At 33.3% G+C, this 13919-nt stretch overlaps 1 protein-coding gene across 1 annotated transcript in view; it reads right to left on the reverse strand.

Moving 5' to 3' along the window:
* Positions 1-631: 631 nt before the first annotated feature.
* LOC123530915 (uncharacterized) overlaps positions 632-13919 on the reverse strand; it is a 31555-nt gene continuing 18267 nt past the window's right edge. Inside the window, exons 11-26 of the mRNA XM_053518042.1 lie at positions 13069-13177; positions 12310-12533; positions 11917-12034; positions 9917-10102; positions 9330-9366; positions 8586-8858; positions 7654-7704; positions 7203-7369; positions 5875-6044; positions 5531-5546; positions 5378-5495; positions 4002-4156; positions 3211-3333; positions 2798-2912; positions 2418-2511; positions 632-2054 (exon numbers count right to left, since the gene is read on the reverse strand). Of these exons, the coding sequence (XP_053374017.1) occupies positions 1922-2054; positions 2418-2511; positions 2798-2912; positions 3211-3333; positions 4002-4156; positions 5378-5495; positions 5531-5546; positions 5875-6044; positions 7203-7369; positions 7654-7704; positions 8586-8858; positions 9330-9366; positions 9917-10102; positions 11917-12034; positions 12310-12533; positions 13069-13177 (2089 nt within the window). The 3' untranslated portion in view covers positions 632-1921. The remainder of the gene's footprint in view (positions 2055-2417; positions 2512-2797; positions 2913-3210; positions 3334-4001; positions 4157-5377; positions 5496-5530; positions 5547-5874; positions 6045-7202; positions 7370-7653; positions 7705-8585; positions 8859-9329; positions 9367-9916; positions 10103-11916; positions 12035-12309; positions 12534-13068; positions 13178-13919) is intronic.

The raw sequence follows: 13919 nt of genomic DNA on the forward strand, positions 1-13919 counted from the left end.
AGTGTTGTTTTTTACTCGTCTGGAGCCAGTTGACCATTCCATTATTAAAATATAGAAAATTTCGCTGGACTCAAAACAGAACTAAAATGGGAAAACCCCTTAAATGGTCAGTGACCCAAACACTAATGGAAAATGTAAACGGAATGATATATCTTTGAATTCAATTTTATAAATTTTTCAGCGTTACAGCTACAAACGATACAATTATCTTCAGCTTAAAATGACCCCAGTAGTGGTTTTCGAGTTCATTTAATGTTATAGTAGTATAGAATTTCACTTTTAAATGATTAAAGTTCCGTGTCAGCCATACCACATTTCAATACCTTGCATTACTGCCTTTGAAGCGACTCAGCTTCATCTGGACTATAACTTTTTCTTAGTTTCGTTCTAGTTTAAAAATGACCTTCCAACAGTTGATGACTATTTTCCCCCAATACACCACGAGGCACCGGAATCATTAACATTTTTCGTTTATTAATAAACAATCCATAATACCGTTATCTATACATTATCAAGAAGAGTATATAACCGTCATACTTTGCTAGCTTTGATAGATTAAAAAGCAACAACTTCAAAGTTTTGAAACTGTTTAATCAAAATCACAAAACAAAAGGTCACAAAATGTATTTACATTTTCTAGTAAGTGATGGTAGTTTTGTAACTGGTTTAGTTTACGTTTGTTTAGCGTTTGAACAGTTTATCGATAATGTCATATGTCAACTTTCATATTCCTATAAATTATATTCTATATTTTTACACGTATAAAATTAATAGTGTTTAATTTATCTTTTGTTTCATTTTGGAGGCGAAAACAATTTCCGTGTTATCAGAGGATTTTATTGCATTTTTATCATTCAAATTTTAACTACTGTAAGACCCAAACGTTTCATAAATTTATACTTACTAACTGAAATATATTTGCTTTGAACAACATAAAAACATATTCCCAGGAAGCAAACACAAATAGCGCCATATATTTTAAAGTAGGTTAACCTCGAATGCAAAATGTAGTAGACAGAACTGGAATCATTTAAAAAAATGTTTAATGCAACCTTTCCTTCCAGGACCTCAAAAGATAGTTTATATTTTGTTGTTTGCGAAAGGTTAAAGAAACTGTACAATAGTATACATTTCACTGTGCCAGATTTGCAAAACAGAACGATACACTAGAAAGAGACATAGAGTTATAATATACAAAAAAATAAAATTCATAAACATATCCATGGCCACAGTACATTGTAGGACAACTGGCAAACACAGTTCATGCTTAGAAAAAATGAAAGAAACATTCCACGTTATATGCAAAATTCTGCTCGCCTTAACACAGAGTCAGAATAAGTAATATGTAAGCACGGGAGTTTAAGCACACAAGATCAGTACAGAGGATGACAGTGATAAGGCATTATATTCTCACCCAAGATAGTAAAGCAGAACAACACCAACAACCGCAATTTACAGTTAACACTTTTGCGGATTTGGTAAGTAAAATTTCCCATTTGCTGACTGATAGGACATATCCTAGGACCCGCTGTACATTCCTTAACATGGTATACTCGTACATACTGTTAATGTTTTGTAGAATAAGATGCCTCTGATAATAGGAATTCCAGATATCCTAATATACTAAATATTTTAAAATATGCTTGGCATGAAAAAGCCGTAAACTATAATTTTAAGACTTATTCAAATTAAAACTTTATCATTATATAATTCAATACAAAATAAACACATATAGGAGAAACAAAGACAGTAAAATCATATTAAAAGAAATTGCAGAATCATGTCACATTTCAGAAAGAAGTTGGTACTGTATTACTCTACAGCGAGTAGATTCGTCGTTAAATCATTACTTTAGTATATTACACAGACGTTTATTTCAGGTCCGTTTGAAACTACATAAAACTGTTTCTTGAGTTCATTTCTACTTTCTGTAGTAGTAGTAGTCATCTGTTGGCGCAGCCACGAATATCTCATCCAGTGTGTTCCTTATTTCTTTGAAGCTAGGTCTTTTCTTCGGATTTTCCGACCAAGCCTGCTTCATAACACTGTACCATCTGGATAATTCAAAGTATTAGATTATGATTCATTTAATACTTATTGTCTCCAGCATTTGTGAGGTAGATATGGTTAACACTGATAAAACAGTTACAAAATGGATTACAAATATGATAAGCAGACATATTAAGATTTACCTAGAGTGAATCTTAACGTTAAACATGTAATATATACGGGTACTGTTACACATTTGATATATTGTATTACCTGCTTTGTAAATGGTAAAGCAATGATGGGGATGAAGTACATCTTCCACTTTTTTGTAAAGAAGATAGCAATGCACTACCTTTTCGATGGAACTTGAAAGTTATTAATTTTGCGAAAAATAAATAGCTTTTTGAAACGGTACATGTTACACTCACTTGTCATCACATTGCTCAGGTTTTGGTAGTCTATATCCACCTTTCAGCTTTGCCGGGAGTTCTCGCCCTCTTATATTACCATATGGGCTCTCACCTGAATTATATCGTGCAAGTTTTGTTAAATTATCTGAACAAACGTAGAGTTTTTGTTAAGGAAATGCATCACAAATGGCTTTACCATTCTCTCCCATAGCAACATATTTAGAGCTTAATGTTTTGTAAATGTGCTGGATATAATAAATTACCGTTTATTGCATTGTTTTCTGATCATCAGTAAAAAGTTATGCTTCTCAATATCGCAAATAATTTGGCAAACTTAATTTTTCAGTATGATTCACTGTCCATTTAAACGTGAAAAAGACCATGATATTAACATATACCGAAAGAGAATATTTCCCAAAGCACAATTCCAAATGACCATACGTCACTTTTTTCTGTGGCACCAGCTGTGGACTTAAGACACTCAGGTGCCATCCACTTCAAAGGAATTCTCTCCTGGAAATGTAAGATAATAGATCAGGGGGAGAGTCGATCAAATATCACATCAGAGAATACACAAAAATAGAACAGGCTTATACTGCATATTAAATAAAAGAACAACGCAGTTTACAAGTCACTTCATTCTCCATTTTATTTATGGCAAATACCAATTATTCTGACGTCGTACGACATCAACTTAGATATGCTCCATTAACTTGGCAGTAAGGCAGCCATTGGTGCAATGGCTGAATTTCTCAACGGTGTCACTTAACTGAAACAATGTTGACCGCGACACAAGAAAAAAATAATTTACCCTTTTCTTTGCGTTTCCATCGTCATTGTCATTTTCATTAGGCTGTGGACCAAATCCAGTGATCTTCGGGGCAAGATCAGAATCAAGAAGAATGTTACGGGCAGCCAGGCGGCGATGTACAATCTGCATCAATTAAGTGAGTACATGTACAATTCTATCATATAACTACGAATCAATAAGTAATCTACTAACATTTTTATTAAGATGTTGTGATAAAACACACAGCAAAGATTCTTCAACATTTCCTTTTAAAAAGGAAAATATATAGGAATTCTCTACATGCAGACATCTGTCGAAAATGTGTGATAAAAATTATAACTGCATCTACACGTTGTTCTAAAACAAGAAGGAAATGACTCTTGTGAATTAAACAAATTGTAATTCTTAAAAGACGAAGGTAACATTTGTACTGGACTAACATTATCATTGAAAGTAAGCATCATACTGATAAGGCCTAAAAATATTCTTTGTTTCCGGTAACATGCTAAAAATAGTTAGGGTAGGTACGTCGGAAATTTTCGGAAATTATTTTTGTGTCAAAAAATTAATACAGATAAGGGTGTTGTTCCTTTAGAGCATCAGTAAGTTCATTACTAACATCACTGACCATGTTTAAAGCATAAAAAGTACATTTTTGCACCTTTTTGATAAAAAGTTGAAAAAAAATCTCCAAGGCCATAGGAACATTTAGGGTTGGGTCAAACATTTAGGGTAGGTCGGGATACCGGGATACCAGAAACAAACACTTCTTTTACGCCTAAAAAGAAATATCAAAATTAATCTTAACATGCCTTTCTCTGTGCAAGATAATCCATTCCACGCGCCACGCCAAGTCCGAATCGCAGCTGCAGCTCTACTGTCTCTAAAGTCAAATTATTTTTCATAGTTTCCAGGTAGTCTCGCATTTGTCCATTTGCACAATACTCGTAGATTATAAATGGTCCAACTTAAACAGAAAGTAATTTTGTTACATGACTGTACTGTTTGATTGAAATATAAATGCATAAGCTAATCGAGTGGTATTTATGATTTTTAAGCACATTTATTTCAATTTTGGTTTAAAGAATTTGGAGGATCATTGTTGAGCAAAGACAATAAGGAAAAATGTATGCCTGTGCAAGACTTGTTATTCTCAAATAAATTTTAACAAGCCTTTAAAATGACAAAATTCTAACAGTAAAGGCCAAATTGAAAGAACGAAGCCGTCCATACACGTCATCAATCAAATTGATTACTGATTGAGTGAGTCTGTCCACGAGAGGTTATGAAATGTAAAACACCTCTCAAGCCCATATACAACCCGATCTCTATTACAACCGAGCGAAATAATGAGAATGGGAACCCGAAAATAAGTGCGATGGGAGAACACATATCTCTCTTACACAGATAAATCTGAAAGATCTTTTTTTCAGGAATAGTTCTATGTAACATTTTCAAAGATGTCTTTTGATTAATTACTCTTGCTCCCTACCAATGATCTCGATGAGTATGACATTTCAATGTAAAGTTTTAAGTCCGTTTTTGTTTTGTTCATGTTTTCTATTTAAACAAAGTATGTTATATCATTTACTGTACAAAGGTACTGAATCCCTCCATTAAAAGATCTAAAAGTTTGATGAATGGAAATAGTTTTCCCATTATGCGCCCATGCGTTTCAATTTTTGTTTTGGGTGGGGGTAGGGCGAAAGATAAATTGATTTACTACCCGTATATTTTTGGTTTTCCCCTCAGTTAGGGGAGAGATCTGTGTCAAATCAGGCGCACAAAACAAATTACTGACAGTCAGTACTTAAACAGTGTGTGTGTTCGGGTTAAACGCTATTTTCAACAATTTTAAACGACGGTGTCTACTTGTAGCAGTGAGCACAATGCCCAACTTTACTTAAACAGTGAGGTATATATTTTCTCTAAACTACACATATGAGCAGAAATTACATCTACGCAAGGTCAAACTGTGGTCTATTGTTTATGTGTGCCTGTGGTTATGGCGTCACAGAATCTGTATTTAAAAACGGTCAATCGACTACAGTTACTGTATGTAACGTTAACTTCAAACTTCCACTGTACTTTAGGGCAATCGAGGGTTATAACAGATTTTTTATGCAATGTGTATCTGAATTGCCAGGCATGTAGAATAGATATTTGTCTCGGTTATAAAAAAACTTACTATCGGTTTCAGTGACTACAGCACCGATAAAGCGAAGCACATTTTCATTCTGTCCTACCTCGATAGAGTTAAAGTTTATCTTTGCCTTCATCAGTAGTTCGTCTTGCTTGGTATAGTTCTCTTAAAAGCAAAGTTCTAAGATAAATAATTTACAAATGACTTTGGTAACCTTAAATATCGGAACAATATGATAAACCTGTAATTAATTTGCATTTTTGTCACTAAATTGTTATAAAATGCTTCGTTTACTCTGTAAAAAATAATATGGATTTGTATAAAATAACATACGATAGACAGTCGGACAATTAAATTTTATGTTAACCCGAAGATCGCCGTTAAAGTCCCGATCACGTTGGAGTTGTGTCATGCTCTACACTAATTCATAAAAGACTCTAGTTATCGAAATCAAGCTTACCTTAACATTTTTTAAACAAACATTCTTCTATACAATCAATTTGAAAGTTTAATAGTAGGACTAAATATTCAAGTTTACTCACGTTTCTGCTACCGCTGTAGTGTTTGATGATCTTAATTTGGCAAGATAGATATCAGCAAAGTTGCCAGATTTCAGCAACGACTCAAATATGACATCATCTCGTTCCAAATGCCAATTTTGAATGTCCTTAAAATCCATTTCTCCGTACATATATAAAGACTCAGTATTGATCTGCAATAGTCATAAAATAACTGAATAAAACACAAGTTATATGCATGTTTACTTATGCTTTTACATATTATGCTTTAAATTGTTAAAATTTTTGGCTTAAGGTTTTGCAGTATAACACAACATAACAGAAATTATTAGTGAACAAACAACATCTTCACAAACAATTTATCTGTCCAATACATGTTTACTGCTCCGTCCCATAGTAGTGGATACTTAAAATATTCTAAAGGAGTTGTCCCCCTTAAAAAAGAATGCCATTTGTAAAGAAATAAAAGTAAACAATTGTCAAAACGATGTTTTACCTAGTTTTGTTAAGTTTAAACACTGGTACATTGTTGCAAAAGCATCAATACGAAGAAAGGCATTGAACATTGACAATGTTTTTTTAGAACAATATATTCAAACTTTTTTCTCCGAAACATGGACCTAACTCTAAACTAATTCTTGCATACCAGATTGGGATTTCTGGTGATTTCGTCGGTGCTGGAAAACTCCATCTTACATCCCGGGGTGTAAGATGACTCACGTGCTGTAAATGACGTATAACGAACTACATATGTACAGAAGATTTTTGTAGTATTAATAGTGTTTTACGTAAAACGGGATAAAAATCATATACCTTGATAGTTTCTCTTTGTTCCTTATAACATATTTCTCGATTAAAAAAAACGTAATTTTACGGAAACAACATAACGTTTTAATGCAGATGATAAAACAGAACCGGAACTATTACGTTGTTTTCGACTTTGTAACGTCATAACGTACTTCCTGTTTACGGACGTAAAGTTCCCGCGCTTTGTTAGTACGCTACTATAAGAAAAAAAGTGCTACAAGAAAATCACTTGTTTGAATTTATTTTTACTATTAATTGTTTAATATGGCATGAAAGAAAAAGATTCAATCACTGGCTGTAGGTGCAGATGGGAATATCTGGCTCTCGAGTAACTCTTAATGCGATAACTCGACAGGAGCCTCGTTACCGCTTAAACAGTTACCCTCGACCCCGATATTCCCATCTGCACCTACAACTAGTGAAAGAATATTATAATATTAGTTCCTTCATTGCATATTTTTGTTCTTTGAAGACTATTTGTCAACAAAATTTGTATTAAATACAAAAGCAGCTGGAGAATATGTTGCGATATATTTGAGACTTACATTCCCAGTTAAATAGTCGTTATTTCTTGCCCTCGCCCTAACTCCTGCCACTGATTTGTGATACTTTACTGACATAGCTGTCAAACCTCTTCGTACAGGCTTCATATGACCTCTCCTTAGAAGGACCACAAATACCACAATGAGTATACCGAATATCACCAAAACATCTGCCGAAAAAAATAAAAATGTATTTATTGGAAACCATCACAGTAAAGTTTAATTTAGTTGTATATTCATACAATTAGCAAATATTTGCAAAAGGCTAAAGATGCTTCCTGACAATGGGAACTCAATCTGTAGGCAAAACCAAGGCGTATATATAATTAAGCATTCCATTCGCTGTACATAATTCTAAATGCTCTGCCAGTTTACTTTTAGCGAAAAATCAATATTAATTTCATTAAATCGTGGATATAAACACAATAAGCTTTAATAGTAATACAATACATACTGACAACAATTCCTGCAATAACTCCACCAGCTAAGTAATTTTCTCTTGATGCTGGAATTAAAGAACGTTAAGCTATGAATCGAAATCTAACGACACAGGATACAATCCATTCGCTGACAGAAGACCAAAAATAAGTTCTTAAATGTCAACATCAAAGTTCGGAAACGTATATTACATTGTAAACTAGTAACTTAAACTACCTAGTCGGCCAACCAGTTTCCATGGTTTCCCTTAAAGTTTATGCAACTGATTTAAATGAGTGCGTGACAGGAGATTATAAATATCTAAACAGAATAAGTATGTTAATATAAGAACGCAGTAAGAGCGTTGGTCTACGGTTCTCGGGGTCGCGAGTTCGATCCTCGGGCGAGGCGTATGTTCTCCGTGACTATTTGATAAACGGCATTGTGTCTGAAATCATCAGTCCTCCATCTCTGATTCATGTGGGGAAGTTGGCAGTTACTTGCGGAGAACAGGTTTGTACTGGTACAGAATCCAGGAATACTGGTTAGGTTAACTGCCCGCCGTTAAATGACTGAAATACTGTTGAAAAACGGCGTTAAACCCAAAACAAACAAAACAAAACAAATAAGAACGCAGCTCCCTAAAAAAAGAATAGTGAATGTGTGTGTTACGCTTACACTTGTAATATATTTATGTAGCATTTTAAGTGACACTTCTTAGTGGTACTCATATTTATTATTACAATATGAAAAATTAGAACGGAGTAAAGTAATATATTATCTAATTCAGCTAAGAGCGTAGTAGAACATACTTAATGAGTTGATCGTTTACTTGCAAAGTAAATAGGAAAATCCCTGCATGTCATTAATTGAACGTACACGTCCAATTCGTAAGACCTTTGTGCAGAAGAACACAAACATGCACCATTAGATGGGTATATATGTATAATGCTGATGGCAAGACCATACCGGTTTTAAATTTATAAGGCAGTGCAGCAAGTTCTGTGCCCCTGTATCCAAGTTTTAACGAAATACTGTACTCTTTATCCGGTTCAAGTCCGACTATATCAATAGATGTCCCTTCATTGTATACTTTCACATGTCTTATGCTTCCGTCCGAATTAACTAAGATGATATCGATATCAGCTCGTCCATAGCAAGACGCTGTTTTAGGCAAGTCCCATACAAGTCGAACTCCTCCGGCAATATTCTTTTCCACTCGAATGTTTGTAGGTCCAGAATCTAAACAAAAATTCAACTAAACGTATAATGTTTGAAAACAAACAATGTTCTGGCAGCAATTAACTGTTAACGATTATAATAGAAGAGAAGAAATACTGTAAAATATGTTTAGTAGTTTCTTTATCCACACTTACCTATTCTGGTTCTTGCGTTTATGAAGACTTAAACGAGGTATGACATCACTACACGATCTTCGATTGTTCAAAACAGCAGGATAAAACATTAAAAATATAATGATAAAAATGTCAAGATGCAAGCCACATGAGCCTTGTATGTGACTTATTTCATCTAAATACATGATTTAAACCATAAACAACACGTGTTGCAGTATTGAGACCAACCGTTGCTTTTTTCTAAAGTGTCTAAATGTTTACTTGTATTACGTTTGAAGTATCGACGTTTAAAGACAGACCTTTGTGAAATTCGTTAAAAGAAGTTTGTTCTTATAGTTTAAAGGGAGAACATACTCACATTCTTCTAGACCATTTAGATCCGTTAAACGCGTTATCTGGAAAAAACACACACACAAAGGAATACAAATCTTTGAGGATATCATTTGGAAACATAAAACGGAATTGGTCCGATCCACCATTTCTCTGTTTTTGGGAGGTAATCAAATTCAAAACAGACTTTATACTTAAGCAATATCGTAAGCAGAACTCTATTGTGGACACTGTAATATTGAATGGACACGATGTCCCGAGTGACAAAAAGTAATAACAACGCAACAATTCTGTCAGGTACAAGAAAATGATGATTGTGGATAAAAGATACATGTAACTTGAGCATAAAATGTAGTTAGACAAAATAATTCGAAACTAGGTAAAAATCTTTGCAAATGCCATAGATAGTTATATTTCAAATATTAGCCAGAAAATTACAGAAGTACAGGTGATCAAACAAAAATACAGTTTCCTTAAGTTAACGTTAGAGATGAAGGGTTTAATACGCGAAATGACAGAAGTAATTTAAAGCTCACTTGTACCCAGGTGTGCTAAGACTAAAACTTTCGAACTGATGATGATTATATTTCAATTATAAATCGTAAGTGGCATTACATTTGTTGAAAATGTCTTATAAAGAAGAGCCTGGTTATAGACTTTGACGTCGATTCTCGCAGATCTATTCAAGTCTTCTTTCGGCACGAGAAACCAGCAGTTATCAATATCAAGCGTCTGTGGTACCAGAAAACACGTGTTCAAAACACAGTTACAGACGGGATCCGTTCCACAAGCTCCAGATGCCTGCAATAAAAATTGGTTTGGCAGCTCATTGTTAAGACACTTCGTATTGATTTTTTATTCTATATTTATTGCTTACTGCGGGCACAACAGAGTTACGGAAATTATGCAATGTCCATTAAAAATATGTATTTTTATCAAGCATTTTGGAGGGACATATTCATTTTTGATTTCATGGAAATAATATTTTATGGGGTAATCAACCCAGCATTGATTTATGTATACATTCCCTCTTTGTATCACACCTTCAGCACATAATTTGTTCTCTCATTGCAAATAATTACTTGAAAAACGTAGTATGACCTTTACATGTATGTAAGAAATTTTATGTTTTTGTATTAAATCAAAATAAAGAAAACTACTTAATTTCTTAGCGGCATGTTTTGTTTTTCATGATTGTAATTTTCATTTATTAATTAACTTGTACGTAATTGTGCGAACTTGCGCTGTAATGCTTATGAATTTCTAGCAGCAATGTTAATTTGTTTAAAAGATTCTTTATGATCACGATGATGTACAAACACAATAAAAAGCAAATACTATAAGAAATGTCTTGTTGAAATTGCCAAACACTATTGTATGGTTTCTCCAGGATGCTTATTATTGATCAAAACGCAGCAATTTCATGTCCCAGCGATAGGCGTTAAACTAAGAAAAGAGATGTATTACTGCAATAATGAAAGATCCTCAACTTATTCTTAAATATGCTTAACCGTCTTTAAGGTAGTTCTGCACGTCTGAATCGAATTTTTTTCTACAATGTAGAATTTGATTAAACTCTGATTTTTCAAAACTTCAGAATATACCTAGAAATTTCAGCAAATAAAAAAGATAGGGTCGTGTGCTTGATTTTTTGCTAGACTGATTTGAAAAATTTGGACCTCATGCATTTTTTCATAATGGGAGTCTATGGGAAAATCATAACTTACAAAACATTTTCACGTATAGAATTCGTTCTACAATGTAGATTTTGATAAAACTTCTCACAGTTGTAAATAAACATATGGCCTATAATGTGGTGAAATAAAATGTATAGGTCCGTGCGTTTATTTTTGCGATATTTGACCATGATTAAAGTGAACCGAAAATTTCACGCTTATTTTAAGACATTATTTTGAATTCTTACATGGTTCGATTTGTTTTCCAGTTAAACAAAGAAGAAAATCAAGCTCTATATATTCTGCGATAAACAACGGTTGACGCGCGAACCGGTAAGAGAGCATTATGACGTCAATTATTGCCGCATGACGTTCGATACATTACTCCTCAGGTAAACGAAGTCCAGTATAATATCTATTAAAATATATCAATGAGCATGTCAGAATAAAAAACAATCAAGGCCTTCTTGTTATTTATCGTCTAGTTTACCACGGTTCATCGTTCAGATGCTTCAGTATTTAACCACTCGGGATAACGCCCTCGTGGTTCAATTCCTACGCATCTGAACACTGAACCGTGGTAAATCAGACGATAAACACATCGAAGGCATTGAATATTTGTTAATTATGTAACGTGTCATATGTTTTAATATCATATTTTGCCTTTAGAAATATAATAACAGTGCAATTTTAATAAATTTACGTACAAGTTGTCATTAATTCATAAAATGATTTTCTTTTCCGTACGCCGTATCCAGGCTTTACTCTTCGTTTTCCAGATAAACGACGTTACGCCATCACTTCCGGTTTATCAATTGTGCAGAACTACCTTAAGAACACTGTTGGAATTGCTTTTGTGAATACAATTAGGCATGGAAAATGTGTAAATAATGCGACAAAATATGATATTCCCGAGACATAAATAGAATGTCTACTTGCATTATTTCTATTAGCTGGGACGGATCCTTTCCCATGTTCGTCCGTTCTGTTTCCAACAAATAACGTGTATTCTATCCGATGAACACCACTATCGTCATCTGAAGCCTTAAGCGTGATTCTGTAAAAAATGTGTTTAGAAACACAAAGACAAAGTAAAATAAACAGACAACAAAAACAAATGACGGAATACAGTGGCGCAAAGCAACGGTCCATTTATTTAGTTATATTATTTTATATATCAAAATACGCACGAAACATTGAAATTATAAATGCTCTTAAATTGTACATCTTGTTTAGACGTAAATGAGATAACAATGTCGACTTTTAATATTAAACATTAAGTTGTTTAATTTTAACGTAATTATAAATATACGATAACTGTTGTTATTGTACCTTGATGTGTGCTTATATGTCCCGTTAACAATATTTTCTTCTACTTTTACATTTGCTACCCTAGGTGGTGTGTTATCAATGTGCACTTCTGTATAATCTGCTAAAGTATGATTCATAATGTCAGTAGCTCGTACCCATAGTCGTACATGACTTCCATCGTCTAGTTGTTCTCTCATTTCATATTCCTCTCTTAAATCATGAGATACCCATCCTGTCATTGGCACCTGTTTTGGCACATATATTTGTATTCTATTTCAAAGTATGTAACAATCGGTAGGCATATACCTATATCTTTCTTTTTGATAAACATTCAGGTTGAATCATTTATGAATTGATAATGATTTAAAATGACTTAATAGGTAAAATGCACTCATATTTGTGATAGAAAGTTGTCTATTTCAGAATTTATAAGTGTTAAAATGTTAAATAGCGCATTGTGATAAACTATGATGTTCATGAAGATAAATGATATATTGAAATTAGAAAGGATACAAACTTATTAAAGCTGTTTAATGGTGGTATGTAAACTTCAAAACGATCAATTGGTTTGGGCGTATTAAAACATTTATTTTAACCGAGAAAATATGACTGCTACATGTACATTTGTGCACTTATACTCTTATGAAATTAATCATCTTTAACAGACAGCATCAACACATTAACACGTACATACTACAATTATCTCCCATAGACGATCTCTTAACCAGCTGTTTACCTAACTGCATATATCTGTCATATCTGATAAAAATGAAGCCATACCTGTCTATCATCTGTGAAAACTCGATTTATTTCGAATCTGACAATGCCATGTTTGTTTGAAATAGCGCTGCGAGTTCTTGCACCCTCATTATCTGTCAGGTTAACATACCTGTTTACACAAAACAAAAAGAAGAAGAAGTTTTATCAGCAAAAATATAAATGTTGGCCATTCTTTAAATAACAGTATTAGAGACACGGTATAACTATTGCATAATAAATTGTTTAAAATACCGGAAAATTATCAACCTTGTATTCATGCTGTCACAAGAAACCAGTGCATTCAGTTATCTACGACAAATCAAATTCCTCCATATATGAAAGTAAGTTTCATTTGTTTTTTAATGGCAACAATAATACACGGTTAAATTTTCATAACACAATTTTTTATGAACTGTCTCAAAGTATTGAAATGCATAATGTCAAGTAAGTGATATACATATGTTGTCGAATGAAATATACATGATAACATCATACTGCTTTCAGGAGGTTATTAACGTCATGTAATTTTGTTAAGTGACTTCTTTAAATTAAACTGAAATAATAAAGAAAATTCCTTCCAATTTTCAGAGTTGAAAGGTAAAACTTTCTTCATGAAAATGTTGTATTTCAATTATCAGTTTGTGTCACGTCTACAGGCTTTGTCGTGTAACTGCCCATTTATGTATTATATGAACACATTTCAATACCACGTTTAAGACTAATAACTGGTGGGTAGAATTGATAATCATTATTTGAAATACGCCTGTTTAACCTTATATTGTTGCTTTATATACAATACTGGCAATAACATTTCAGAATTCCTATGAAACAGCCGATAGTTCAAGTAACATTGTATTTATTGAGACAAATGC

The sequence above is a fragment of the Mercenaria mercenaria genome, chromosome 11, assembly GCF_021730395.1.
Source record: "Mercenaria mercenaria strain notata chromosome 11, MADL_Memer_1, whole genome shotgun sequence".
NCBI classification, from domain to species: domain Eukaryota; kingdom Metazoa; phylum Mollusca; class Bivalvia; order Venerida; family Veneridae; genus Mercenaria; species Mercenaria mercenaria.